This window comes from Neopsephotus bourkii, unplaced genomic scaffold (assembly GCF_033783945.1).
Source record: "Neopsephotus bourkii isolate Nb327-2 ecotype Australia unplaced genomic scaffold, CSIRO-AGI_Nbou_v1 NB_1526, whole genome shotgun sequence".
NCBI lineage: Eukaryota > Metazoa > Chordata > Aves > Psittaciformes > Psittacidae > Neopsephotus > Neopsephotus bourkii.
Window position 1 is genome coordinate 912,225 of NW_026902002.1, and position 13,068 is coordinate 925,292.

The following is a 13,068-nucleotide window of genomic DNA, read 5'->3' on the forward strand; positions in this document are numbered from 1 at the left end:
TTGAAACATGAGTAATTTTGAATATAATGGCTGATGGTTTTATTAGGCAAATTAATGGCAATAACAAACCAACTGGTCATAAAGAGCTAGTACAAAACACATTTTCAATCTAATCAAAGCTAACCCTGTCTCTCAGGAAAAGTACTTGTTTCAATAAAATGTACAATCCAAAGCCATAGTTTCTTAAGCTAGGCTTGCAAGCACAGTTTCATATTGTGTATCAGTTTCAGTGGAAGGTGGGAGGCTGATTATCAGTTGACTTGTCAGCCTGTCAGCTCCACAGCTCTTACAAAGCAGCACCTGGAAAGCAGTAGGAAATCTGTCTCCACCCTGGTCCTGCCCTGCAGACACACAATTACTTCAGTGGTTAGCAGTTAATTCAGTTATTGGCTTTAAGGACAAAATCTGAAATGCCGGATGGTTTGTATAAGCCAACACCAAAAAGACGTGTAATACCTGTCATTTATCATGCTCATCATATGCAATTTGGGGAATTTGAACTTTGAACTAACACAACAACTAACATCCTCCAACTGCAACGCAAATGCCATCTAATTAGTCCTGATGACATCTGAGATATGCATTAAAGATAATGCTTATTACCCCTACTACAAAAGTGGGAAGCTGGTTTAGAATTTATACATCCAGCCAGTAGCCAAAGCAAAATTATACCTCAGGGCCTCCTCTCAAACTCACTAACACTGCTCTAAATTGAGTACTTAATGAGGCATTATTCTGATTTACTAGAGAACTAAAATGAGACCTTGAGAAAAGCTTCCTTCTGTTCCAGGTGTTTGCTGATCAGAGGGATGACGTGGTCTATCTCAGATGCTGGTCCAAGTTTATCTCGACCTCCACACCAGTCTTCATCCCGTCTGTATTCTTGTTCTAGACTCTCTAATACGCTGCACACCTGAAACATGCCCATAGCACAATAATTCAGTTATCTACAGTCATCATCAGGAGAAAGATGTTCAGTAAAAGTCTATGACCAATGACATTTTAAATCTAAATGTTTTGACTGTGGGCCATGGCATGGGGATAACTGGGTACGAAACAAGCCCTGGACAGAATGATCTAGCAGTTTTTCTTACCCGCAGGGACCTCTGCTGTTTGGAATACAATTTATCTGGTTTAAGGGTGGTGAATTCTTCTTCTCTTCCAATGGATAATGAGGGGGAAGAAACTCAAAACTCTGCATTAAGGTAGAGGTCAGTCTGGCCCCAGCGGATCATTCAGGAAACAATACCCATTCTGGAAGGGTGCTTTAGATGTGTTTAAATCCTACTGAAGTCAAGGAACTTAGCACAATACTTAAAGAAAAACACATGCTTAAATACTTTCCTGAAACAAAGTCTGAAGCTGGAACTAATTCTTTTCAGCTGCATGTTAGTTGCTCCCCATGCAGCTTTTCTAAAGACTGATGGAAACCAATACACATTAAATCAGTGTCACAACCTAGGTGGATGCAGGTGTTCCACTGTACAGGGTTTACACACGTATTTTCTATCTTGGTAGAAAAATGGGCATGACATAAATAAACCAACACAGTCTGAAAATTGTGTGTGCAGTGGCCTCAGACAAGGCTGAGTTTTATACATTACAGATCCTGAGAACAGCAGCGGCCTGTGGAGACACTGAAAAAAATGCAAGTGTTTGAGAACATTCGGAACTTTCCTCTTGTTTCCCAGTTAGTTCTCCCTACACACTCCACTGCTGAGATTACTCAAGATCCAGTCAGTTTTTGCTAGGGGCCCAGCTAACCATGTTCACCCTTTTCTTGCTCACTCCTGCAACTTTTATATGAACACAGTTATAACTCAGAGGTTCCCACATGAACAAGAGCATAGCCTGGAAGAGACTCTAGCATCATCCACCCCACTATTGCAGGCACATTTTCATATAACTCCATTCATTAACATATCAAATTCTGGTTTTAAACCAGTGAGCTGCTGTGAACTGATCAACTTACCCTGCTGCCAGGCTGTTCAAGAACCTTACGCATTTAACCATCTGAAATCATCTTCTTGTTTTAATGAAATCCAGCATTCACCCTCATACAATAAGGGAGAGCAAGTGCCCCATATCTTATTTAGGCACAGAAAGGCATTTCAATTTTAATTCTTAAAAACTTTGGCACTCTATTGGGCTTTAGTGACATAAAATATGTAAGTATATGGACTGCCTGGGATCCACATCTTTCTGGAAAGGATGGTCCCTGCACATGCAAGTACCATTTCTCTGTGAAGACGATGACAGAAACTAATGTAAAGCAGGCTGTCAATGAAGTCAAAGCGAAACCAGACTATTTGAAATCCAGGGCTCCATCAGTTATATCAAAACCGTAGCATACTTGAGGAAGACAGGCATGAAAAAGTTTGGCTGGTTGTGTCAGTCACCCTTTTAGATGTTTTTTGTAGACTCTCAGAGAATTCAGGATCTAGTAAATTACTCAATCCACTGTCATCCCATCAGGGAGCAGACTGTTAAGGACCATAGATCAGCTGTGCAGCTCAAGAGATGATGACTGACTACTTGCAGCAGTGAGTTTATGAGCATTTGAAAACTGAATAATCTTTGCCCTAAACATTTGCTGAATAGACACAACTAATAAATGAACTGGTGGGCACTGCAGGATGCTTGTCTAGGACTTGGAAACATGAAGAGAGACTGTATTGATAAATTGCTGGCTATGAATATTCTGATCAGCACATTTGACTGTCTAAAGCACTAATGAATCCGTTAATGGCTTTCATTTCTCACAATCCTCCACTAGCAGTAATTCATTTCAATCTTGAATGCATCAGGGAATGTAAATCTATTTGAAACTCTTCACAGTGAAAGACATTAATTCTTAAACAATCTTAAAACTGAATTAAACAAATGACACCAAGAAGTGGCCCAAAGGTCATCTACAGCCTTGATGCTAAGGAAAAAATAATCTCTTACCCTAATAATATATTTAGTATTCGAGTACCCACACTGTTATAGTAATTTTCACTGACTACAGTATTAATGGCACCTGTCTGCACAAGGGATGAATAGTTGCACTATACCAGCAACCAACTGGAATGTGTTTTGCAGTTCATGGACACCTGGAATGAAGTAAAGTTGTGTCAACATATAATGGATACTGCTGTAATTGTCTGTGTTGCAGACAGATTTAAGAAAGATCCCTTCATATCTTGGCATCTTTTTTTTGGCACGGTGGTGAAAAACTAGTGAAAACTCTGTCTAGTACTGCTCACAATGTAACAAGTAAGTAATTGCACGCAGTTCTCAAGAAAAAGCAGATTTATATTCCTCAAAATTAACTCTGATATCCTGAGAACTTGTAGCAAAAATGGTGGCATTTCAGAAATGTTGCCTCTTTGGAAGGGGGACAATTAAAAAAACCTTCAAGACTTAGATTTTTTCATGGAAATCCTTAAGATGAAAGTCACTGCAAATTGCTGCTCTCTTTTGTTTGGTGGGGTTTGCATTTTTCTTTTTGTTACAATACTTGTCAAAGAAACAGTTTTGACGAGTTCAAACTATTTTCCATATGTGGCTTAGCATTGCTATGCCAGTGGAACAAATGTCCTGTCACTTAATTTTGCCAATGCTGTGAGATCACTTACTGGCAGAAGACCCCCTGTGCTCAGGGTCAGTAGAAAACCCACACCTACCAGCACTGCTGCACTGTGGAGTGCACCCACATTAGTGCTGACGAGCTGGGAATCACCTGAGGGCTCAACAGTGGCCCTTTTCAGGTGACAGAAAGGTTTATATCCACTAATATGTGGATGAAGACACGTGAACATATGTAAAAGTACAAACTGCAGCTTTTAGGGGTAAGCAGGGCTGACTGAAGCCACACTCTTCCTACTTTTAGGATTACTCATGGAAAAGGGAGAAGAATACGTACTGCTCCTTAGTGGTATTATCAGAGGAGGTATTTGGAACAGTTTAACACTCTGCTGATCTTGGTGAGGGGCAATACCTTCTCACTATGTATAGGGAGTTAAATCCCAGGCTCTTGTGACATGCTGTGGCACAGATATGACACTGTTCAGCTCACCTGTTCAGATGTTTTATAGAAGGCCACCGAAGCATTGACAAGTTTGAGCCTGTCTTCCATCTTCAGCATCAGCTGCTGCCAGTGCAGGGCCACCTTTTCGGCACATTCTCTGATAGCATCAGCATCATAATGCCCAGCCTGTAGCAACACTTCAGCTTTCTGCTGGACTTGCAGGGCACTCTGGTGTGTCTTCTGTAAGGAAGTGGCATGAAAGAGGGACTGTGTATGAGGGGAGGAAAGAGGGGTTGTATAGATGCGCCAGATGTATGGTAGAAAGGTGAAGCGAGGTGAGCATGGAGATGCGAGAGAGTGAAAGATTTTCAGAGAGTTATCTTCAATTAGCAGTTACTTTCTGCAAAGCATTTTAGTTTCAATTATTCACACACATTTGCAACATGTTATTAAAGCTTGGGACAAGCAAACACTGTCTAAAATGGGTTAGCTCACTGATCAGCTATTGCCCCTTGTGCAGCAGCCTGGGGTGGGGTTTCTGGTGGATCCATTTGGATAACCCCAATGCAGGGAGCTGCTGTGCTGAGCTCCCACCCAGCCTGTACTCAGTGCTCACTGCATCCCACACAAGCTGCAGATAAAAAAGCAGACACTAAGGAGTGTGCAAACTATGGGCCTAATCACCCTAATTTGACTCTTGCCAGACAGTTTGATGGCATCAGGAGCTTTACTTAAGCATGAATTGTCCTGTCTGCAGGACACGAAACATCAACCCCAAAAGATATGAAAATGTCTTGCTAAAAGGCACGAACTGTATTGCAAATATCAGCCCCTACAAGGTATATTTCTGAAAGTCAGGTCACTCATACTGGAGCTACTCCATGCTACCTTTAAGGGCAGATCTGTGGGGAGTCAAACTGTTTTTTCTCCACTGTTCCCCAGTTTACTCAGTAGCCACTTTACAGACAGGACTGAATTATCCGCTTCATTCCCCAGCCTACACCAGCTCCTGATGGTTACACCTTCCTGTTTGAGCTGCTGAGAGGAAAATAGCCCCTGGCCCTTCACAGCCTCCTGAGTAACTGTGTTCAGGCATGGTTTAGTCCAATATTTGATTTTAATCTTCTGAACAGAAGCCCTAAAATCTCCCAAAGACTCCTCTGTTCAGCATCCCATTTGTAACTGCTGCTGACAAATTCTCATGTGATACTTTCATGATCTAATCCTTGAACCTGGAAAGAAGCTTGAAATCATCTGGTAATACACTGATGAATAATGTAATGCAGAGAAAGCTATTAGTAAAGAAAGGATTAATACTTGGCAGAAACATCTAGGAAGATGCTCAAGAACGACCGGTTAAATTTAATATCCAGCTGCTTTACTGATGTTACAATTGTAATGCTTGTTTGAAATAGACTTTAAAGGATTTCAACTGAAAATCAATCCCACATCTAGAATGCCTTTAGAGAACGGTCTGCCCTGTGTGCTTTACTGATCTCTTTCCCATATTGAGCTTTAACCAATTTAAATATTTAATCTTGTGATTTCTTCCTTTTAAAACTTTTTTTTTCCTTACTGTGGCATAACCCTCTTCTCTATCTGTGATTTGCATTTACCACCAAATACAAGCACTTCCCCAATGGCAGCAAGCTGTAATAACACAGCCAGTGGGTGTCTTACTCCCCACTGTCGTTTGGTGATGGCTGCCAAGATGTGGTCAGCACAGCTTGGTACCAGTCAGCTCATTCAGACTTGATAGAAAACTTCTTCCTTTCCCTTAGGAGCAGCAATAGCTGCTCCTTCCTTAGTGTGAGTGGAGCTGGACCAAAACAGGCCATCAGCTGAGTTTTAAACTCTACACTTACTAGGAACACTATAATATATATTGCCTTACTTAAAAGTTCAGCAGAGACATAAAGACACCCCATCCCCCAAAAATCCATTATGGAACTATTATTTTCAAAGTTTAAAGTTTGGCTTAGTTTTGGTTATTTTCAAATATATATCACAGTATCACAGTAGGTTAGAGATTGGAAGGGACCTCAAAAGATCATCTAGTCCAATCCCCCTGCCGGAGCAGGAACACCTAGATAAGGTTACACAGGAACGTGTCCAGGCGGGTCTTGAATGTCTCCAAGAAGGAGATTCCACAACCTCCCTGGGCAGCCTGTTCCGTGTCCGTACCCTCACTGAGAAGAAGTTTCTTCCAGGTTTAAGTGGAACCTCTTTGCTCCAATTTGTATCCATTACCCCTTGTCCTTTCATTGTTTGCCACTGAGAAGAGCCTGGCTCCATCCTCGTGACACTCCCCCTTTATATATTTATATACACTAATAAGGTCACCATACACTAATAAGGTCACCCTTATATAAACCACAGAAAGGGATTTTCCAACTTGTCTGGTCTGTAAAAAGCTAACGATTAACATAATCTGGGAAGCATATACACCCTGTTGAGCAGGAACAGGAGAAAGCAGTGAACCCCCTTTCTAGCAACTGGAGTGAGCATACCCTGTAAGTGTAGGGTTTGTTCATAATGACAAAGATATATAAAGTAATGAGCCTAATTACGAATATTCTTGTGCTCTAATTAGGGGAGTCCAGAGCCCTCCACTACCTTCTCATTTAAAAGCAAAGCAGCCTGAAGCAGGTGTCATTCCTCCTGCCATGTCCTGGCCCTGTGAGTGAGGCAAATGTGTTGACTCACAACTAGTTTTTGAGGGCCATGTCGAAGATGTTACTCCAGGGCAAGAAGGGGCAAAAGCTAAGTTCAGCAGGCAACTTTTAAAAATTGACCCTCTTGCCTCTTCTTCAACATTACATGGGTTTGAATGTCTCTTCTGCTGCCCACAAAAGGAGAGTTAAATGAAACAAAGATTTCATGTGGCAGTAACAAAGATATTCATATATGAACACTTAGAAATAATCTGTGGATCATGGACATGGGAAGAAACTGACTTCACAAAGTTTTCTTATTTTCAGAACACTGTGAAGTTTAATCTCTCTCTTTTTTTTTTTTTTTTTTAACCAAAGAAATTATCAGAAGATGTATGAGTGCCATTTTTATGAATGGAAAGGCTGATATCTGACAGTGGAAGCTGCAAATGGGAAATTATTTATTTCACTATTCCAGCTGCTTTACAAGTTTAATGACAAAATGATTTTCTAAAGTTTTTATTCCTTCCCTTCCTCCAAGCAAGCAACAATTGGCGCTCAATAGATAACCTTTTGCATGGTATTCACCTGGGAAGGAGAAACAAAGTTAACTTATCAATTACCTCTATGGCCAGCTGAAACTGCTCATGCTCACGCTGGAGCTGCTCAGCTTCAGAGAGGGAGCTTGCATTGACAAGACTTGCATTCAGCATTGATTCACCATTCCTGATCCAGCCAAGCACCTGTAAAGAAAGGATGTGCTTATGGAAAGGTTGCTTCAGTACAAAGGTTTATGTAGTCACTGATCAGAAAATGCTTCAGATCTGGCTAACGAAAAGGTGCTTTGCTCAGTGTGATCTCAGGCTGAATCAGTGAGCAGAAAGAAAAGCCTAGGTAAGGACTTGATAACATACATTTTTAGATGGCAAAGATGCATTAAAGAAGTCATTGCTTTAAGAATTAAGCTCCGAAAGTATTTACATGGACATTCAAAAAGCAAAGAGCTTTCATTTCCAAGTTTTGATTACAAAAATGAATATTTCCCTACACAAATATTCAGGGCAAAAGCAGAAAGTACAATAAGGGAAATTTGAAATTAAACATAAAGATCTTTCTTTCAAATTTCCAAATCGCATCATGGACCGTGCAACTCCTTTCTGCACCATGTCCCTGACTTTCTTCCACACAAAAGTCAGAGCTTAGCAGTAAGGAGGGAGAAGACACAGTTGGTTTCGGCCAATACAGAGTTAAGATGCAGTTGGAGCTTCCACCTGCACATACAGCTAGGAAGAAATCCCAGGTCTTGAATTTTATATTTAGTCAAGAGGCTTCACTTCAGGGATATTCAGATTATTTGTAGACATGCGAAAAATGCTGTAATGACTACAGAATCAAAACCTAAATGTACATAATTAATCTACCAAGCTTGTACTTATTCATTTAAGCAGTAACATTTTCTGCTATTTTAGGACACGTTTGGAAAATTAGCAACCAGAAAACACATGCAAGTTCTTTGCTGTGTTGTCTCAAAGCCTATTTTCTACCTGTGTAGGTGTGAAATTATTCCAATAAAGCAGTAAGTTGCTGAATTCAATTCACAGATGCACAGGAAATCCTTACTGCCCAATCACTGCCCTAAATATAGCTTGTGACTTACAAAGCTCCCAAATTGACTTTGATGCAGTATTCTACATAATAATTTCCCTTTTGCACATCATTTTCACCAAGCAATACATTAAATTGCCTGAAATAAATAGGGATTTTCTGTTGTTTTGGATTTTATCCCTACATCATGTATCACCCTCATTATAGCCATTCAGTTCCCTGTAGGGTAGGAAAATGAGTTTTTCCTAGGAGAAAAGAAAGGGAAGCCATCTATACACGTAGCTGACCCTAATTTGCTGAAAATTACATTCTGCTCAGTACAACAGTGTGGAAAATTTCATTTGTCAGCTTTCTCTCTTTCATCAGCAGGTGTTATTGTTCCTGTGGGAAATGCAACAAAGGTTTAAAGGAAAAGAAATCAGGTTATCATATGGCAATCTTTTTGGCTGGCATCTTCTATAATCCATCAGACAAGAAAAATACATTGTTACCAACTACGAGGTACCAAAATCTGAAGTTAACCGAAGGATCACAGTGTTTGGGAAAGACTTGAAGTGAGAACATGATAAATCAAGACATGCTTTCATTTTTTAGATACCATGGTATACCCTTGCTTGGGCTATTTAGAGTGCAGAAAACACTGAGTAGGTAAGCTAAAAATGCAGAAGCTTTTTTTTTTTTCTTTTCTCTTTTTTTTTTTTTTCTTTTCTGAGCTGAAATTTTCAAAAGCTGGCACAGAGGTTTTAACACAGATTTTACACAAATATCTAAACAACTGAAACAACAACAAAAAGAAACACACCTAAAAACTCAAGTCTTAAAGCAATCTGATAAGTAAAAAGCCAATAGGTAATAAGTTTGAACAAGGAGGAAGAGACCATACAACTGATTATGGTTGAAAACCAAACAGCTAGGTTTCCTCTAGTGTTAATTCCTCTGTACAGCTGTTTTGTTGACTCAAAAAAATATCCAGGGTAAAGCAGTTCAGGTCAGGCTCTTACAGGCTACATCTTGTCAGCAAAGGTTACAGCACTCTTCTTGACTAAGGCTGCTGCCATTACTGAGTTGTTCCCCTCTCTCCTTTCCCCAAAATGTGGGTTCAGATGCTCACTGTGGAGCTCCCACACTCCCCTTCCAGGCCCAGTGAGCACCCAAGCACTAGCAAATTTTGTTTGGAAGAACCTAAATAATTACCCCATTCCACTTCCAAAAGCCTAATGCTTAAATGTCAGAACCTCATCAGGGATTGCACCAGCTTTTTCCATAGTCATGTTTTTCTCTTAGTTTGTTTTCCTCCTCTTCTTTTGTGCATGTCTTTCAGAATGAGAAAAATTCAGTTGCATACCCAAAGCTTTTTAAGTCTAAGTGCAAAAACCAGTCACCTACACAGCCTTTCATTGTGTCACTGTTTTGGAAGGAGATTGTAAAATGGTTGGAAGAGAGCATTTACACATTTGTATCTGGTTTACAAGACCTGCACATAAATTGACTCCTACTTACATGGGGCTTAATACCTTTTCATTGAAATATGCATAGGAGCTAATTAAGCACCAAGACACTTCTCCAATAATTTCCTGTATTAATAGATTCACCATTATCTGGCAATGTGCATACAGGCCAATAGCAAGAGATGTCTTTAAACAGTCATTTACTTCAAATTACAGATTTTATCAACTTTGTAGAAGTGGTGATTAAATAATTCTAGAGATAAATAAATCTCCAAAGACTTGTAAAAAGCCTACTGTTTTTTTTTTAATAATGGAGAAGCAGAAACACACTGACAGCATCTTAGATAAAAGTCACTTGATGCTGGAGAACGATTTCACTTCAAGGCCTGGGTTGTCAGATCTGAGACAACTCTTACCTTTGACTCCAATTTGCTTATATCAGGCTATAATTTTGTATACTGCTTCTCTGTAATTAAATAATAGTACCAAATTCTTTTAAAATTCATACCCTGAAACTTTGCTATCTTCACCGAGCATAGAATCAGATGCTACAGGAAAAATAAAAAGTAAGGCACCCCTTACAATGGTAGAAGATTATTAAGTTTTAAAGGCAAAATGATGTTAGTGAATCTTTTGTGTCTCTGGACCCTTAGCAGCTTTTTTGAGAGGCTCTTACTACCACAGACACAACCACCAGCAAGGACACCTTCTGGCAATTTTAGCCATGTTCAAAACCGCATCAAGTTTCCAGCAGCTCTGTGATGCTAGACTGGGAAAAAACTAAATATATTCAGTGTCTCTAAAATGACTACTTCCCATCATCCTTTGGGCACATTCACCTGGAAGGAAATCTAATGCCAAACAGCAAAACTGGATGGATAACAGGCACACAAAAAGGAATAAATGCACTTCAACCTGGAAAGCAAGGGTAGTGGGACACTGTGAGGATATCTGGGAGTAAATTAGGGGCAAGTTCAACACTTATGAAAACCAGAAATAAAACATACAAAGGTACAATAAGGGGATAGGAAAGCCAAACAGCTGCCAAGACAGCATTAGAGAGTTTGTTTTTTAAACCGATCTCCTCAAATCTGTTCTCCTATTACTTTTATGTAAACAATCCAAGCTCTGTAGTTTCTGTCAAAAATGAGTGGGGTCCAAATGAGGGGAAATCAGTCTTGGCCAGGATCTTTCTTAATAACAAAGCGTATGTGAATCAGTGATCTATACTCTTTCCACTCTAAAGCATTTCACAGAACATCTCATTTGGAATTGTTCTGCTATAATGGCCACAAACTTACATTCATTGTCTTGGCATTCAAAGCTTTGGTGCATATGACATAAAGCAGAAATCCCTGGTAAATGAGACTTAAATAGATAGAGACAGTTAAAAGACTTTGTATTTCCATGAGCCATTATATCAAAATGCAAACATATGTACACGTAGCAGCCTTGACCAATTTTACTATGTCAGCAGAACTACAGTAGGTGTCTTAAGGCAACCACATATCATCTGCTTCACAAGAGTGAGAGCAATTTGGTAATGAGATCATCCATCGTCTCAGATGCACTGAAATCAACGTGAAGGAAATCTGGATTGGAGTGGAGATGAACTAAAAGCCAAAATCAATATACTTACCAAATTCACCAAATGATTGGGAATATGACTCATCTAAAGGAAACCAAATAGATATGGCAGATACCTTTTAATCTGCCTCTTTCTAAGGGAAACTCTAGCTGTGGTAATTTATACGTTAATAAGCAAAGGAGTCCTTAGTACTCAGCTAAACAAATAAAATTAGTCTTCATTACTGGTTTGCTGAGGGTCCACATAGTAATGAAAGCTCTGATGGTCCTAAGCTCCATTAAGGAAATACTACTTCAAGGCACCCTTCTTCTCCCACAGTATTATATAACTCAGTACATAGTAACTATTTCTTTCGGCTAGATTTTGGTTTGTAAAATAATTACAGCCCAGCTGATACTTGATAATGAAGCAAGTAACATCAGGTACCTGTAGAGAGTGCTGCACTACCACTGTATGGCTCCAGAAGCAGCCACAGGCTGACCAACTGGCACACAGACATCCTGGTTGAGTGGGCTAGTGACACTTGGCCAGATAGCGGTAACCTGCATTTTTATCATTTCTGCTACACATGTTACTCCTCTATATTTTCTATCATAAGTTAAAATGCCTCTACTTCATCATAAATCTATAACATAAAACTCCAAGTTTAGCTAAGTTGTGTGGGAAAAACTTTGTGAACCTATGGGAAAAAGAATATACGTCATAATCATAGTAAGGTAGTGACTATATCACAGAGTCTGTGATACTTACAGGCAAACCAGTCTATAGAGCTGTGGAGCTTCATGAGCAGGTGGCTTTCAAATATCAGAAATGCAAAATGACTACATTTTCAAAATAAAAATTTAGGTGAGTTCTATGGTACTTTCATTTAGGGTTGCAAAATTTTTACATCAAAGTGGACTTTGAAAGAAAATGCATGCAGTGGTGTTGGTGCTGCCAGTTTCTAGGTTGAGAGTTGTCTGAGAATGAAGGATTTTCTCCCGGAGATGATAAAAAGAATTCAAATTGTCACTCAAATATTCACTTTTGAAGACAGAATAACTATGATCATGCGTACTGAACACTCAGAATATATATATTTATACATATATATCTTTATACATACATACATATATACATATACATATATAGTAAACAAAGAAGCAAATCTTTTTCATGAACACCTTGGCGTGAACTACCCCCTTGCCCCAGTACTGGTAAAATGGAAACCTGGTGTCTGGAAAAGTGTTTCCGGTTTTTCTAATGAAACCAAGCCAATTCCATTGAAATCCAGACATGCATTGAAGTGTGAAGCCACCTATGGATTAGGAAGATGGAAGCGTAGGATTATCCTGTGTAGCAAGGGAAACCAAAGAAATGTGAGGCATCCAAATTAAGTATCAGGGGTACCTTAGGGAGTCAGAACACAAATGCCTACGCTAGGATGAAATCTGGAAGAAATATAACAATACTAAGATGGCTAAACAAGCCCTAGCATCTAGAGACCACAGACAGAACTTATCATCTCACCCAGAAGATGTTACCGATTTCTGCAGGTCAAGAGATGTACAGCAATAAATGAAAAAGTGAAACTACTGTAATACCATACTTAGGCCTCACAGCTCAGTTATCCTTTGCTTTGGCCCAGTTCTTCACAACAGCTTAAAACAGTATTCCAAACAATATTATAACAGTATTCCAAATCAAATCATTATATTACCAGAACACATGGGGTTTGAGGCAGCTTCTCCAGTTAAGAAATTATGGGGTCAGTTCTGCGCA

The 13,068-nt window shown here is 39.5% G+C and overlaps 1 protein-coding gene across 12 annotated transcripts in view; it reads right to left on the minus strand.

Moving 5' to 3' along the window:
- KALRN (kalirin RhoGEF kinase) overlaps nt 1-13,068 on the minus strand; it is a 513,375-nt gene that overhangs the window by 157,334 nt on the left and 342,973 nt on the right. For 11 of the 12 annotated variants that reach the window (XM_061370039.1, XM_061370040.1, XM_061370042.1 and 8 more), the window contains 3 exons: nt 7,290-7,409; nt 4,061-4,279; nt 764-913 (listed from right to left, as the gene is read on the minus strand). In XM_061370039.1, coding sequence (XP_061226023.1) covers nt 764-913; nt 4,061-4,279; nt 7,290-7,409 — 489 coding nt within the window. The remainder of the gene's footprint in view (nt 1-763; nt 914-4,060; nt 4,280-7,289; nt 7,410-13,068) is intronic. The other variant, XM_061370041.1, reaches the window with a different exon arrangement.